Source organism: Colletotrichum acutatum, assembly GCF_030867785.1.
Source record: "Colletotrichum acutatum strain CBS 112980 chromosome Unknown BDZ83scaffold_35, whole genome shotgun sequence".
Classification (NCBI taxonomy): Eukaryota; Fungi; Ascomycota; class Sordariomycetes; order Glomerellales; family Glomerellaceae; genus Colletotrichum; species Colletotrichum acutatum.
This window is the reverse complement of record NW_026849029.1, coordinates 119,172-135,310: the sequence shown is the minus strand read 5'-3', so window position 1 is coordinate 135,310 and position 16,139 is coordinate 119,172. Positions and strand designations below refer to the sequence as shown.

General features: G+C 53.3%; 5 protein-coding genes across 5 annotated transcripts; 3 read left to right on the top strand and 2 right to left on the bottom strand.

Annotated features, from left to right (window-relative positions):
* Positions 1-766: 766 nt before the first annotated feature.
* On the bottom strand, positions 767-2,198 carry BDZ83DRAFT_575081 (methyltransferase; the record flags this gene model as incomplete). Its single annotated transcript, XM_060504774.1, has 3 exons — positions 767-1,247; positions 1,298-1,502; positions 1,568-2,198. 3 exons carry the CDS (start codon positions 2,196-2,198, stop codon positions 767-769), a joined length of 1,317 nt encoding a protein of 438 aa, XP_060366143.1.
* A 1,662-nt stretch (positions 2,199-3,860) lies between these two features.
* BDZ83DRAFT_650713 (heterokaryon incompatibility protein-domain-containing protein) lies at positions 3,861-5,197 on the top strand (the record flags this gene model as incomplete). The annotated part of the gene is given in 2 exon segments (XM_060510396.1): positions 3,861-5,133; positions 5,145-5,197. The coding sequence occupies 2 exon segments, from the start codon at positions 3,861-3,863 to the stop codon at positions 5,195-5,197; spliced, it is 1,326 nt and encodes a 441-aa protein (XP_060366142.1).
* A 1,296-nt stretch (positions 5,198-6,493) lies between these two features.
* Positions 6,494-8,284, top strand: BDZ83DRAFT_617148 (uncharacterized protein). The gene has a single exon (XM_060508009.1). It carries the CDS (start codon positions 6,716-6,718, stop codon positions 8,102-8,104), a length of 1,389 nt encoding a protein of 462 aa, XP_060366141.1. The 5' UTR covers positions 6,494-6,715; the 3' UTR covers positions 8,105-8,284.
* A 381-nt stretch (positions 8,285-8,665) lies between these two features.
* Positions 8,666-9,466, top strand: BDZ83DRAFT_575234 (NUDIX hydrolase domain-like protein; the record flags this gene model as incomplete). Its single annotated transcript, XM_060504786.1, has 2 exons — positions 8,666-9,205; positions 9,236-9,466. 2 exons carry the CDS (start codon positions 8,666-8,668, stop codon positions 9,464-9,466), a joined length of 771 nt encoding a protein of 256 aa, XP_060366140.1.
* BDZ83DRAFT_729841 (uncharacterized protein) lies at positions 9,447-13,233 on the bottom strand (the record flags this gene model as incomplete). The annotated part of the gene is made up of 4 exons (XM_060512827.1): positions 12,590-13,233; positions 9,757-12,528; positions 9,620-9,679; positions 9,447-9,527 (listed from the first exon to the last, which is right to left on the bottom strand). Exons 1-4 carry the CDS (start codon positions 12,935-12,937, stop codon positions 9,447-9,449), a joined length of 3,261 nt encoding a protein of 1,086 aa, XP_060366139.1. The 5' UTR covers positions 12,938-13,233.
* Between the last annotated feature and the right edge of the window lie 2,906 nt (positions 13,234-16,139).

The following is a 16,139-nucleotide window of genomic DNA, read 5'->3' as shown; positions in this document are numbered from 1 at the left end:
ATTGACCAATGGACTTTCCCAATATCTTGAGGCTTACCGTCAGGTGGAGTCTCAACCTGCAACCACAGCGGGAATTAAGTGGTTCTTGCCCTCGCTACGGGGTATGGACATGTCTCTCTCTGTTTTTTCTTTCGGAAGGAACCTAAGAACTGAACCATTGACGGCTTCCATGCAAGTTCCATCCATTCCTCCCCTGCTAAAAAGCACGAGAGAGGGTACCCGCCGTTCCGGACCTGGGAAATGGCGTCCTGAAATCCCTGGTCGTCTTCTTGCAATGCAACGGCAACGTGCTCCGTCAGCCAATGCCGCCCGTCTTCCGCCCTCCTTTCTCCTCCTCCCAAGCCACGGCTTGCACCACATTACTTGATCCTATTCCTCTTCCATCAGACACCGCAGAAGCTCGTTGTCTAGCGCTCGCCCATGTCACCTCATCACGAAAACTATGCTCCTCTCGCAATCTCGCCTCTCGTCGCCAAGACCCGGCCACGATGCGGCTACCCATGTGCACCTTCTAGCCGACCATCTCGTCACTCTTCACATCCCCCCGCCAAGCAGAAACCCATACATGATACGTCCGTAATACCGACCATACCGAACCTACACATCACCAAACTCGTCAAAGTCGCACAAACCCACTCCGCTTGCAGAAGTTCTGAACAGACACTCGCTCAATACTGAACGCTAATGGCCCTCCACGGAGCTACAGACCCTATCTCTAGGCAAAGTCCGCCCTAAGACTGATACCTAAGAGCTCTTCCTCAGTGCACTACGAATACCTAGGAAAATCCCCATACGCCGGCTTCTGCGCATACATGATCCTCAATGGCATGTACATCAAGGCCGCATTATCGTGATACGCCCGCCGCACGCTGACGAGGAACATTTCAATCTGCTCTGGGGTCCATAGCAGCCCTCTGGTCAGTGGGCCGAGAGCAATCGCCTGCAGTCCGTCGAGAAGAATCGTCCTCCAGTACATGCCTACTGTCTTGAGCACCCTGTTTCGCGGCCATGTGCCAAGCGGCACGTGGAAAATCTTCTCCGTCACGTTGACGAAGCCGGCCTCGCGCATCATATTGGGCAGCCGATCACCTGCGGCAGCATTAAAGTCGATACCGAGGCTCGTGAGTCCCTGGGTCACGAAACTCCAATACTGAGCCACTGGGTGTGAAGGCGGCATGGCGTTGTATGCCGATGATGGGAAGTGATGGATCTCTTGCAATTCAATCCAGCCGCCAGGCTTCAGGTGTCTATCAACGTGTTAGGCCTGTCATTGACAAGTCGTGGACGTAAGACTTACTCATATGCCCTGTGGAATAGGTTCCTCCAGTTCTTGATGGCCATAACCGTGTGTCGAGAATGGATATAATCAAAATGATTCCTCGGATACAGCCACGAACTTTCCACATCGTCAACCTCAAATTTGACATTTGGCGGTACCCAGTCCGGTTGAATGGGGCTGAGATCGACTCCCAGCACTGTTGCACTCTCAAACTGGTCGCCCACTACATCGTCGTTAGCATTACGAACTCTTCATCAACTCTGCCAGAATCAGAGTCTCCCAACTTACTCTCAATGGCCCACGCGCCTGTTCCCGTCCCGATATCCAGGATTTGCTGCGGCCACTCGCCAATGGGTGCAAAATGCAGCTTCTGATTGCAAAGGAGCTTCACCATGGCATGCTTCATATCTTCGCGCTCCTGCTCCACCTCGTCGTTGGGAAAGTTGTACAGTCCTTCTCGGAAGCGGTGATAGCGTCGCCCATTCTCGTACATGTAATCTCGAACTGACGACGTGACGGACGTACTGGCATTTGTCGCACTGTCGCTGCCGTATCCTCCATCCGACTCTGTGCCGTCGAAAATCGACGCCATGTCGTCACTGTCTGCCACGATGGAGCTTTCGGCTTGCGTTGCGGCTTCCGACGATTCTGTGACCTCTTGCTCGGCCGACAGATCTGGAAAAATCGGGACGCCATTGGGATGCGTCAAAGGTGACCGCAACGCAGAAAATGCATCGCGAGGCAGGTGTTGGTTCGCCTCATATGCGTTCCGGTTGGCAATTTCAAAATCGGGTGCTGCTTGAGTCCTTTCCGTGGGTTCGCTAGTGTTTGGCTTGGCCGCCGCGGGGTCGTCGGGTAGCCGATCGAGCCTGGGCGGCTTCTCCTTCTTTGCTGGTGTCGATGCTGTCGCGTCCGTCATTGAGTCGATCACTCGTTGCTGATTTGAATGCGCAATCGCGGGTTCTGTTGTGTTTTCTGCAAGTTGAGAAGAGAACCCGGAGTTTCCCTCCTCGTGTTGCGGGAGCACGAGTTGACCGTCGGGCGCCACATATTGCTTTTTTGAGGTCCATGCCTGACCAGGGATGCCATCATCCTCTCGCGTCGCAAAAGCAGCTGGCAGCTCGTGTCTGCTCGCAGAAAGTGTCTCAGATCCGATGCCTATAGAGACATGAGCCTTGTGTTCTTTGTCTTGGAGCCCTTCTAGAGACGGTGTTCTAGCGGTTCCACCAGATGCCAACAGCATCTCGCTTGTCTGCTCATCTGCTGTCGAAAGCCCCGTCATTGCGGTCATTGGACGATGTACGCAGTCAAAAACGGCCACCGCCTTTCGCTCCGATGCTTCAGCCTCGGTCGGTTCCGATCAGAGCTTGCTCTGACGCTGTCGGGCTCTTTTGTTGTCGACTCTGCGCCACTCGAAACATCAAGACGTTGACGAGGATTCTGGGAGATGGACCGATCTTTAAAAGCGCAGATTCAGCCTGAACTTGCATCATGCGACGAACAAGGAGGCAACTTGCGGCTGCAGTTGTACGAGGCACTGGTCATTCACCATCAGCCAACGCTCGGCCGTGGCGCACAAACAGGAGCTTGGCGAAACTCCAAAGTACAGCACGTTGGAGCTTTATTTGAGGGCATGACGGAGGGAATGACAGCTCAGGCCACCCATGCGTCAATTACTTGACTTCGCCAATACATGCAAGTTGGGTGGACAGGTCTGAATGTGATCCGTCATGGGCCCGTTGGTCTGGCCTGCTCTTTGTGGCTTGCCCTCAATGTCGTTTTCAAACCAGGCCTTTTCCCTTCTTCTTTCCTCTCCCCCACAGTGGATACGGAAAGGCTCGACCCCTCGCCAAGACGGCAAGCAATCTATGGCCTTCCCTGGAGCTGCAACTTGACAGTACGGATAGATCGTTCAGCTCCAATTACCTGGTCGGTGCGAAATCTCTGCGCCGCAACAACTAACAATGTGACAAGGTTGCCTGTCCCGCCCGCGGCCCATCCCAGATCGAACACGCTGCTGCAGGGGCCTAGACTGGCTCTCGAGCCGCCGTCCTGGTTGACTTGCGGACGGACTTGACGGAGGATGGGCGGGGTGGGGAAGGTTGCATCGATGCAGGTTTGCGAAGCGACAATGGCCATTCTTCCTAGTCCCTCGATTCGTTGGTTGGATCTTGAGCAACCCAGTTCTCGCTCGCATTCGGATCTGTATCCTTTCCTTCGAGGCTTCAGCTATGCCCATCGACCTCTTGTCCAAAGATGGGCCGTCGGACAGCTAATGGTTGCCTTCATTGTCTTCAGATGAACACCGTTCGCGCATCAATTGACGCAAGACGAATTCCGTCCTTCGAAATCAAGATCAAAACATTCCTTTCCACGAATCACCATTTCGACACGATGGGACGGACCATTCAAAGCTCTCAAGGGCTAGGTCAGGCTTCGCGTGAAGTCATCTGCGACATGATTGGTGCTTGGCCAAGGCAGCAATCCAACAGCCTCACTGTTGGTCGTCGTTTCGAGCTCAGTTCCAAGTTCCAATTATTCGCCATCAACCCACCGCTATCACCAAATTCACCAAATCCGAATGTTTCCAGTGACAGCAATGTCAGAAAGCGCCACCTCCTTCTTATCCGGTGAAAACAACCTCTGCTCGGCCTGTGCATCCATCGACTTTGATGCCTTCATTAATCATGCCAAAGATGTGGTGGGTAAGTCATTAGCCGAACTTCACAAACGCTTCGTCAGATGGGATGACCCGGATTCTCCATTTGCGCTGATGGTGTATGATCTCAACGGCACGGTAGAGATGGTGGGCATTAAAGTCGATCACGCCAAGAATAACTCTGGTTGTCCCTGCTACAAGCTTTTCAGGAAATATCATTCTCTAGGGCCACACACTTACCTTGTGTATTACTTGCACTCTTCGCAGAAATGTCATGGTCTGCGAATGACGGACAAGAAAGTTACACGTCCACAGCTCAAAGTGTGTCATTTGTATGAAGTCGACCGTAAGCCAAGTTCGAGTCATGGTGACATGGCGAGTAAGATCAGCTTCTCCGGCAAAAAGAGCACATTTCAGTTACTTCAACCCAGCCAGCCAGAGCCCGAACTATCAGCAGACTTAATATCCATCAAGTCTGCCTTGGCGCGCGAAGCTTGCCCGCATCATCTCAAATCGGAGGGAGGTCAGAATTGGGAAGGACTGTTTCGACGGGGACTTCCTGGGTGGAGTGTCATAGACTGCTTCACGGACGAAATTGTCAACCTCGAGGATTGCATCGCGTCGGTGGGGTCTTTCGATGCAGTCGAGTACGCTACCCTGAGTTATGTTTGGGGGCCCGCACAGAGCGATTGTCTAAGGCCTGGCCGCAAATTGCCCGCATCAGTGCCTCGAGTCATCGAAGACGCAAAGACTGTAACAGCTGCACTAGGATTCCGATATCTTTGGATCGATCGCTATTGCATCCCTCAGCATTGTGCAAAAGAAGCCAACGACCAGATCCGCAACATGAACCTCGTCTATGCCCGGTCGTGCATCACGATCATTGCTGCAGCAGGCCGATGCCCGGACTATGGCCTGCCTGGGGTTGGAAAGACAATACGAAAAGTATTTCACACTATCCAAATCGGATCTCATACCATCAGATGGAAGCCCACCGAAGCAGAATGGGTTGAGCAGCAGATCCAGCACTCCAAGTGGAATACGAGAGCTTGGACCTATCAGGAGGCAGCTTTGTCAACGAGGCGACTGTACTTTACCGACCACTTTGCCCTTTTAGAGAATGGCAAGGAGGGAGAAAGCTATATCGAAGGCCTGCCGAATCAAATGTGCCCAAAGAACGGGAGCGCTTGGGATGGTCTATATGAGCCAGGTTCAATTCCACACGCGAGAAGCTATGTAAGACGGGAGCTTTCTTTTGAGACAGACGTCTTCCGCGCATTTCAGGGATGCCAGTCTCATTACAACCATGGGCACATGGGAAAGTCTGTCCTGTTTTGTGGAATAAAGATTGGAAAAAACTGCGAGTTTTCGTCGGCTTTGCTCTGGGATACATCAACGGCGCTGTGGCCCCGAAGACGCGCTGGGGGGCAGAGTTGGACGTGGCTGGGATGGCATGTCTCGCAGGAGTCTGAGTTGGCGAAGCTTTTGCCATGGACCCCACAATATCGTTCGCTCGTACATGAGGTGTGTTTTGTGCCTGCTGTACAAGTTTCACTTCGGTACGCGGATGGATTCACCTTCAAGTGGGCTTCCATGACGAAGGAGCGGATCTACAAGTTGATGGACGACCGAGATGAGGGCACCATAGAGTTTATCCTCGTGTCGGGGCTGACTTTTGGATTCAAAGCATTGTGGTCCCTGTCAGATGAAAAGAAATACGTCGCCAGGGCTGGATCGTGGACGAACACTAATCCTGGCCCCACGGAAGCAAATGTTTTTCGGTCGTGTTTGAACGACTTGGACGAAATTGCGAGGGAATCTTACGGAACTACGCAAAACGAGTTGCCAAACGAGTCTCGGGCTCTCTGTCTGTGCATTGGATCGTTAGTCCTATCGGGACAAGCTCATCTTTTTTGTCTAGGGTTGGTGTCGTCCGATGGCGGATCGACTTGGCAGAGATTAAGCATGTTCGAGATTTGGTTTAGTGAGGAACATGTATGTCCGGAGGATTTCGGGTGGGAACGCAGGGAGCTCAAGATACGTTGAACTGTGGTGCTCTGTGACTCTGTGGTACCTGTGTGAACTTGACATAATGGATGGATGGATGGCTCTATGGTATCATTGACGGCAGCTTGTTCCCTAAGCGACCGTCCCCACGGTCTACGGCAGGGGCTTTTCGGCCAGATGAAGTTGGAGGGCTTGAGATTCTGGCGCATCTTTCTCTGATTCTCCCTGCTTGTATTTGGGTTTCCATCTCGTGCTTATGCGTGCGTTCATGATTCTGAGTTCCGAATGTTTCTTACCGTGAGTACGTCTGTCCATGGTACAACACATCGCGCAGGTACCTTGACTATGAAGGTTTTGAGACCCGTTATTAGTAGCCGCTCAGGTGGCTCATGTGACTTTATAGACGTCCTCTCGAGTCCCATCGTGAAGTTTCGGGACCAAAATCGTCCGTACGTGAGCTTGATGACACGACGGTCGTAACGCTCAGATGTACTGAGAATTTCTACAGTTTCTGAGAAGCATGGAATTTGATTATTCGATACAGTTTCATGGATCGGTCTGGATGATGTTGCCTGAGAACAACTTGGTTGCCGCTTTCCTTCCTTCTCCTGTGCACGGCAACGCTTATAAAAGGCCAAATGGTCGCGATCTCCGAACGCGAGAGAAAACTCCCTAGCGATATTGGCTCTTCGAGTGCGAAAGGCTTGATGTATCTCCGTTGACGTGTTGGTCGTTCCGATGGCCCTGGTCCAACACGATGCCTCGCGACTATGGTCTTGGTTTCGGAGATGGAAAGTCCCAACGCTATAAGTCAAGTCAGGTTTCCTGTAGGATTTATTCTCAGCTGTGACTTATGCACCATCGAATACACCCAAACTAAGGAGAAGAACTTAGCTCTAGTGTTATCTCATCGTGTATTGACATCAAATTGCAAGAGAATACTAGGAATAGCGTTATCTAACCGTAAGTCAACCTCAGCCCCATTACAAATATCCACCAGGCAACTGACCAGAAATCGACGACAAAGACCGTCAACAATGGACCAATCCAAAAACGAGACCAGCAAACTGGGAGGTGTATATACCTACTTCCAATCTCTCCCCGATCTCATCTCCCGACGGGCGAAAAACTTCATCTGCGGCTGCTTAGACGACATTATCCTCCACACCATCACCTCCATCTTCATCAAACCCTTTATGAGCTACGTTTTCTTTACCACGGTAGTCTTGGTCTTGATTGCGGAGATCGCGCCCCATCCCTGGATCTTTGCCTTCTTCTCAATCTTCGCCTACGCGAACCAACATATCGTGGATAGAGTTATCGCTGGGTTAGTAAACTTGGTGTCTGCGATTTGGGTTGATGCCGTGGTGCTGTGGTTTATTCTCTCTGTTCACTTCTTTCGCGAGAGGAGACGACGGATTCCGAGGAGGGAGTGGATTGCTACGTGGGAGATTATCTCTTTGGGGATCAATGCGTTTGTCTATTTCGTCGCGCCTGCACAGGACCTCTCTGCCGCGTATGACTCGGCCTCGGCAGCGCCTTCTAACGAGGTTGAAGAGTTTCAAATGACGTGGGGACATTACGCCTCCCTACTACTCGTTCTCCGCGAAGTCAACTGCGCATTTGTGGAGTACATTTCGCAAACGAAGCTCGACGCCCAAAGAGTACCCAAGGACGGGAAGTATGAGTGCTTCAGGAGGCTATGGTATGGTCTTCGCTTCTGGGGCTGGAGTGTGCTGAGTCGGGCGACGATGTACCTGTGTTTTATGGCTACTTGGGATGCGGTGGTGGAGTTGGTGGTTTGGGAGTATGTACCTGTGGCGTACGGAGGGTTGGCGTTCTTTGGGATGATTGTTGGGATGTTGACGATTGTTGTGCTGTGGGTGTTGGAGCGGTGGAAGGCGATGTGGGGGGTTGGGGTAGATTTGGAGGGCTATGGGAGCGATGAGAGTGATGATGATGAGGGTGATGATATAGAGAAAGATGAGGATAAGGAAGATGAGGACGATGGTGATGAGAGCGACAATGACGACGATGAGGACGATAGCGATGAGGACGATAGCGATGAGGATGACAGCGGAGAAGACGACAGCGAAGACGATTATAAGGTGTATGAGTTCGGCAGGGAGAATCATTTCCCAGGTAATAACATCCTCTAAGAATCCCCAGATGTCAAGAAATCGAAGAACCAACGAGTCGAGGTTAACTGCAGGCCTGGAATTAATCAAAGACGTGGGTCACATCAGGACCCAAGTGCCTTACAACTAGAGGCATCGTTAGCAAGCATCTGTTCATCAATTACATAGTCCCACAGGAAGTATACTCTTCCAATCGCTGCCCGAACATCACAGAAATTCCAACAAAAGTATTTCGACACCCAGCGTCCTGCAAGAACTTCTTACCGAATCCGGCTAGTCACCTGACACCCGGCACCCGGCGCCGAAGCCGTGCCCCACATCGGCAAAGTGACTCAACCCCCGCGCCACCGCCTCCGTCCTCGGAACGGCGCCCCAACGCCAGTGCACCTGCACCTTGCCTTCCGTCTGACATTCCAACCATCAGGCACCCGTACCACTACAACCAGGCACTCGGAATTTACGACGCGCCATCCAGGCACCCACGATCTACAAAACCAACCATCATCGAAGCATCATCTCCTTCGTCTGCACTCCCTCAATTTAACCAAACTCCAAGAGCCGTAACAGAATTCATCAACCAACATGCCTCCCGCAGCGCCAACACCGCCTCTCAACTACACAACATCACCCTCCCTCCTCCCCTATACCCTCCGCTTCCACCCCTACAACAATCCACCACCTACCTCCTCATCCTCGTCGTCTCCTCCCCAAGAAGTCTTCCACACCCACCGCCTCTGCGTAGGCGCCGCAGTCCTCTCCCCCTTCCAAACCACCCCCAAGATCCTCCTCCTCCAACGCTCCGCAAAAGAATCCGCCCTCCCCCACAGATGGGAACTCCCCGGCGGCGCAGCAGAATCCCTCGACGCCAACTCCCTCGCCTCCGCCGCCCGCGAACTCTGGGAAGAAACCGGCCTCCGCGCGACGAAATTCGTGGCGCTGGTGGGATGTTACCAATGGGAGGGTGCTGGCGCCGGTGAAAAAGCGGAGGCTGTGGCTGGGGACCAGGCGTGGGGGTTATCGAGGGGTGGTGTTGGGATTATTGAGGTCGGACAACTGTCTGATAATGGTGGGATTGCGGAGGAGAAGAAAAAGAAGGAGGAGGGGACGACTGCGGGAGATGGAGTTGTGAAGGATTCGCATAAATACTTCAAGGGACGCGATGCGTGGAGGAAGTATACCTACCTCGTGGAAGTTGAGACCTCCGCGGATGGGGGAGGGGAGGCGGAGGTTGAGATTGACCCCGAGGAGCACGACGATTTCGTCTGGGCTACGGAGGAGGAGGTGCGTGCTGATCGATGCGGGGAGAGAGTGTTTGAGTGGACTTCGGAGCATCAGAAGCTGGATGTCTTGAGGGCTTTTGAGATTACGAGGGGGAAGAAGTAGGTTCACGAATATGAGGGTGGTGAATGGTGGATGGTGGACATTCATCGATAGACGGGAATGACTAGAAGAAGCATGGGTGATGGATGCAATTGGTGTTCTCAAGTTCCCTCAGAGACCTAAGAGACCCTCTCTATAGATACAGTCGATGCATACCTGGACTTCATCCTCACAACCAACCTCAAACTCATCAGCCTCTACTTCTTCTTCGATCCCCTCCCACCACGTCCCCCCTTGCCCTGCTGCCCCTTGGCCCCCGACCCTCCGCTCCCGCCAGACATCATAACCCGTACCTTACCAACCGGCACGACATTAATACTCTCCTCCGCCTTGAGCGCCTTCATAAGCTCCACCTCCCTCGGCCACATCTTCTCCTTATCCTGCGCCCGCTCGTCGAGCGCGCCCTTCTTGGACGAATCGCTCTTCCACCTCTCAAACACCTCCTTGACCGCCTTGCCCTTCTTCACCGCGCCAGGCTGGAGCTTGGCCTTATACTTGAACTTGCCCATGGCAGTCCACGGCGCACACACGGGGATCGCCTCGAGAATCTCGTCGCCGGGGAGAGGCCACCCGACCAGCGAATCGAGCAGCGTCATCTTGCTCAGCTCATCCGAATCCAAGACCTCTACGCCCTCCTCGTTCATCAGCCTGCGAATCTCCTCGTGCTCGGCCGTCTCCTTTTGCTGCTTCTCGTGCTGCGCGCGGCGACGTTCCTTTTGGTATGCCAGCTGGGCTTCTCGGTCCGCTTTACTTTGGGCCTCGGCTTCAGCTCGTTGCTTGCCGCGCGCGGAGCCGTAGAGGGCTTCGGCTGCTGCCCTATCGTCTTCGTCTTGGTCCTTGTATTTGGCTGCAATCTTCTTGGCTTTATTGCGTCGGCCTCGTTTGGCTGGTTGTTGCTTCTCGGTCGTGGTGGTGCTTGGTGCATTCGATGGCTCTGTGGGGGTTGACGTTTGTCCTGTGGCTGGCTTGTCGCTCTCCTCTTCGTCGTCATCTCCTTCTTCTTCCTCTTCCTCTTCCTCTTCCTCTTCATTTTCCTTCTCTGCTGTCTCGATTTCGCCCTCGGCGGACTGCTCCGCAGGCTTGTCCTCTTCAATCTTGAGGTTTGACAACTCCTCGGCAGGGGACTCTTCAGATGCAAGCTGCTCCTCTGAATCATCCTGTCCACTCTGTCCAAGATTCTGCAGAGGGTTGTCGCGCGGCTCCTCATCTTCTTGATCGTCCTCAGATCCAATATCAGAAGCATCATCCGGGACATCGTCATCAGCTTGAGCAGCATCAGTCGCAGTCTCTGGTGCCGCGCTATCGGCCGCCGAAGCCGGGACATCAGCGGTCTCATACAGTCTGTGCTTCACATGTCTGGCCTTGCTCTCTTCACTAATCTTGAACATGATGCCGAGACCGAGCAGAAGTTGTGCAGGAGGAAGAAAATTCTTCTGGCCCCTGACCATAAAGCTACCCGTGGGGAGGTACTCTCCGGTAGGAGCAGACTTGGAAACCTGGTCGGCGTTCACCCACCATGCGCCCATGCCTGCCTTGGAGTCCCACGCACTCGAGCTGCACACGGCCATTGTGCCTGCCTGCGCCAACGTTGAAGGAGGTATAGGCGCCCCCGGATCGCTGGGGGTGTTTTTGATGATGACGGTCGCGGCGCCGTGCATATCGGCGTGAACGTAGACATCGCCCTTGCGGAGATAGCGCTTGTACAACATTTCGTTCTGCTGCGCATCCTTGCCTGCCAGAACCAGGTATCCATCAGAAGAGACAAACCAGGTGAACTTCTCGAACCAGATCTGCTTCCGGATTGGCGCAAGGACAGCCTTCTCCGTCTTGAGGCCCTTCTTCAGCTCTGCCTGAATCTTCTGCTCGGCATTCTTCAACGCAATCTGAGACTGCAGGACCGTCTTTTCCTCCTTTTTAGCGGCGCTCCTCTTCTGCTCATGGTACCCTCTCGAGTTCGCCCAAGGCGACAGGGTGATATCAATATCAATTTCCAGATGCTTTGAAGTCTTTTGCTTGTTGTTAGTCTCCTCCTCGTCGCTGTCGGATGCATCAGAGTCGGTCTCGTAGTTGGACTCGTCGTCTTCGATTTCTTCCTCCTCCCCTAGCAGCAAGGTAATCGTGTTGTCCGCAAGCTTGAGCGGTAGCTTAATGATCTCGGCGACGGGATTGTGTCGCTTCTGCTCGCGCTCAATGAGCTTGCTGATATCGACCCAATCCATGCCTTGCTGAATCAGTCCATTAACCGCGTCCATCGCCTCCTGCACACGCTCGACGTTTGCCTCGATCGCGGTAGCCTTCTGGACATTGAGGGATTTCGCCTCTCGGAGTCCTTCGATGCGCTTCTCCTGGTCGTTCCTGGCGGCATCAAGCTTCCTCCTTGCCGCGGCCTCTCGTTCGGTCAGTCTTGATTCCAGCTTCTGGCCCTCCAAAGACGAGAAGAACTCGTCGACAGTCTTGTTGTAGCCATCAAACTCGATTACTTTGACAGTGGGGTCGTTTGCAAACTTGTTGGGCAAAAAAGGGTGGAAGTCATCGTAAAGAAGATCCGATCTCTTGGCCTCCTCTCCTTCCGCTGCTGGCGCGCCGTCCGGCTTCGATCGGTACTTTGCAAAGATGTAGCCCTTGGCCGTGGCAGAGCTAGTGGCGACTTCCACAATACTCCGAGCCTCAGTCAACGCCTTCAGGAGCGCATCCAAAAGCGACTCGTCCTCGAGAATCTCTGCGGGTTTCTTAGTGCCGTCAAACTTGGTAATCTGGAATGCGTGGTCGACAAGGATAGGCGGTAATTCGGTGATCGTCGTCGCCAAGCTCCTCCTCAACTCGTCACCAGGCTTCGTCTTGATCTTCTTCCCCGCAGAGACAGCTGTCGCGCTCTTCTTGACCGACAACTCCAGCGCCGCTCGTACTCTCTCCTTCGTGAGGTCGGGAACTCCGTTAAAGTTCTGCCGGTTGTCTAGTGAGTAGTTCAATCCGATTCGCTGAGGTTCCTGGCCCTCTCCTTCGGGAACGTTGCGCAAGAGTGTGAGGATCTTGAGGTCGGCGTCGGTCAAAATGACGTTTCCGCTCTGTGTGAGGGAAAAGTCAGTGGTGGATTCTCGCCGCAGGCAGGCAAAGTTAGCTACTTACAGCAAAGAACTCGAGGAAGAGACGGTACTGGCCATCGCTAAACTGAAACTCCAGAATTCTGTCCGTTCCAACCTGCTTAACAGACGTCAACCGCCTCGTCTTGAGAAACTTGCGCAACCGCGCCACAAAAGCCGAGGGCGCCGCGGCAGTTGTGCGCGTAAAGTCTGTAAGGTGGCATCGAAAACCAGAGTCGATAATAAGCTGCCTCTTGTTTTCGGGCTTGGCGAACTTGAGCAGCAGGATCTTGGAGGAGAGGTCGTAGACGTTGGCCAGTCGCAGGGTCGTCAGGCTCTCTTGAAGCTCGTGGGCGATGACTTTGACGTCGATGGAGGAGAAACGCTGCTTCATGACTGCGTGTGAATCGATTCCTGGAGCTTTCGTATAGTTCGTTTAACAATGCGAGCGCGCCAGTCTTTTGTGGCGGCTTAGGTGTTGCAAAGACTTGATTGCGCTGAGTCGAGTGAGGGGCAGGAGTTCGTGATGCGAATGAATAATCGCGGGGCATTCGTGGCTGAAGAGCTTTGCAATTGTGGAATGCGCCACGATGACGTCACGTGCTTGGTCTGTCACCGGGAACGTCACTCAATGTTCGTCGGATCTTTCTGCCAATTATTCGGGGTTTTCAAAGGGCTTTTGAGTTTTGTATAATCTTTTATTAGATAAGAAGAGACTCGAGTGCTTTCAATTGGAATTATGGGCTTTAATGATGGGGATTGGTTTCATGATGATTTTTTCATCTCTCATCCCGAGCTGGCCGTGATGACGCACACCGAACTGGTAGCGCCACATTTCGAGCTTCAAGCAAAGACGGAGAGCTGTCATACTAAATTAGAGCTCCGTGCCACTGGCTTGTGGTGACAGATGCCAACTCAAATAAGACGAAACAAAGTGTTTATCCTTAAAGTTGCACTCGAGACGTTGCTCGTGAACAGATAATACAGTCAGTCCAAGGGTTGCCGATCTTCAACGGATCCGTTGTAAACACATTGTTCCGAATGCTCGAATCAACAAAACGTTGGATCAGCGAATAGACTCTCTACTCCGTACGCTCTTAATCATAGGATGGCTAGCGCATGAGACAATCCCGTGATGATGGTCTAGACGGCATGTCATATTCGCATGCCATTCTACAGAGTACAGGCGGTGCGGCTCAGCAGATCAAAAGGACTGCAGTAGCATCGATGACTTTACAGACATAACGCCTAGGACTGGTCGCTCAAGCACTTACTCTACAATTGCAGTCTCCAGTCCGGTCTTAGGATCTTTAGGTTGACGGTGATTTTCCGAAGTAACTCGAAGTCAAACTTGAACGCAAGCAGCGTATGGTCTTTACTAGATGCGTGAGCCCGCGCAGCGAAGCCATCGTTTACCAGCTTTGGCTGGCTTCGAAGCATTTGAACCATAAGCCATCGAACTGACACGAAGCCATCAGATAGATATCCCTTGTAAGAGACACAGCTGATATCGCCAATCGCTTTGAGGTTTTCGGCCTCATTCGTTGCCCAAATGTCATCTCTTGCCTTTCTGGACGACAGTCTCCTGCGTCCTTCCTGCCGCGACCCCATGATTCTCTTGTTGAACAGACAACAGTGAGAAAGATTTCCAAGCTCTTTTGACTTTCATGTGATCCATCCACACAAAGACATCCAATTTGTTGTCTTCTGTTCGATCCCGTCGGCGGCGGAGAGCGATGGTCGTTCAGTGCCGAAGAAAGGGTATCCAATTACAGTTAGCGCGGGAGCCGGGGCCATCCAGTCGTCACGGCAACCAGGTGCATTGCAAGGGAGCTCCCGCCCGTGTGTCCCGACCGGTTCGTCTGGTTTGATGGCTTTGGTTTGAAACCATTGACTATATGGTGCCAATTGGGATGATCCAAGGACGGGAGGCTGGTGATTATGAATAGCTCCAACCTCCCCCGTTGCAGAGTCTCGTGGGAGCGCAAAACTGGGACAGAGCAGCGTCTCCATGACTCTCTGATGGATCCAGGGGAAATGGGGAATCTGACTGTCGAGATCCATCAATGGTTTGAAGCCCCACTCGGGCGCTGCGGGCGGGATCCGTGAGGTAGGCAGGTAGGGGACTTTGCCTTGGCCACGTCGTAGGCCTCCCTGGAAAAAGCAAAGCCGCCAGCCAGCCTCGTTTTGCATGTGCGACCGTCAACTTGCATGAGTTGTGCGGCGATTGCAGACAGGCAGTCCAATGGAGTTGTTCCACGATGTGTGAGACCCAGTATTGGATCCCCCGTATTGGTGTGAGAACTTGAGAAGTGGTCAATTGCTGATTTTCGCAGGGCCTCAGAAGCAGCCGCCGGCCTGAGAACCCTGGAAACAAAAGGCCGGGAAGGGCGATTGCAGCTGAAGGGTGGTTGGGGAAGCTCCACGACTGGCCAATTGAGTTTCCGGGCTGCCGCGGTCAGGCTATGCGGACCATGCAGACGGTCGATAGCGGGCATTTGGGCCGTGTGCGAAACGACGATCTTCGTACCCAGCCCCAAGTCGGTGTTTTGTTTGTTGTATCCGTAACTTGACGAGCGTGTCAACAAGCTGCCAGATGTGACAGGCGACATACACAGAGCGTATTCGTAGGGTGGGAGCATCAGCGCAATTCGCGACAGCCGTCAGCAATGCAGCTGGACACAAGGAGACATTCGACACGGCCCATGGTTAGTGTCTGTTCGTCGCCTCATGCTCAAGAGCAAAGTGACAGTCCAATGAGTTCATTGACCGGCGCCTCTTGGATTTGTGGTGGCGCCCATCACGGCGCCTGGGTGGGAACGCCTATGGGCCATGTAATACCACAACAATTGGCAGATTCTGCCCAGTTGCGAGAATCTGGGGTTCCCTCTTCCTGGCACCACAAGGTCCCAGTCTCTCTGCTCCAGCCTCCGATGTCTTGTCAGGGCCAGCCCAGCCAGCTAAGTTGGGGTTATTCTGTTGCTGATCGACCACGGCGCCTGTAATCTTGGGGTGGAGGGAAGGACCTAGAAACGGGTAGCCGAGGACGAAGCTGGTCGGCAGCGGTCGGTCCAGCAAGTTCTAACTTGACCAGGACGGTGGTCAATAATCAATGCGAGAAGGTCCACTGTTGGAGCTTGCGCAAGCGGGCGTCTTGGAGGTGCGATTACTGCCGACATTGCCTGGCACACTTTGCAGCGCTAGGGAAAAGAGGTGGGTGGGTGTGTGTTGTGTGGTGGTGTGGGAGAGCTGAGCTCTGTAGAAGCCTTGGTGCAGTGGTGGTCCATCGAGTCGGCAGCATCTTGCATGCAGTAGGATGGCATTCCATCGCATGCGAATGACTCGAATGGTTATTACTTGCATGAAGATGGACCATTGAATCAATTGACCCCATATCGAAGTTGTCGGGCTGTCAATTGACGTGTGCGTGGCTAGGCGCAGAGATCGAATGGTGAGAAAGAGCTTCCAATTTTCTGAGGTGAGGTGTGCGACATGTGCGGGCACGGGCAGTCAGAATCAGATGGGAAAGGACGGGGAGGGATGAGACAGCGGGAACGGAGTACGTATCCGAGGTTCCTTCTATTAGGTAGCTCAGG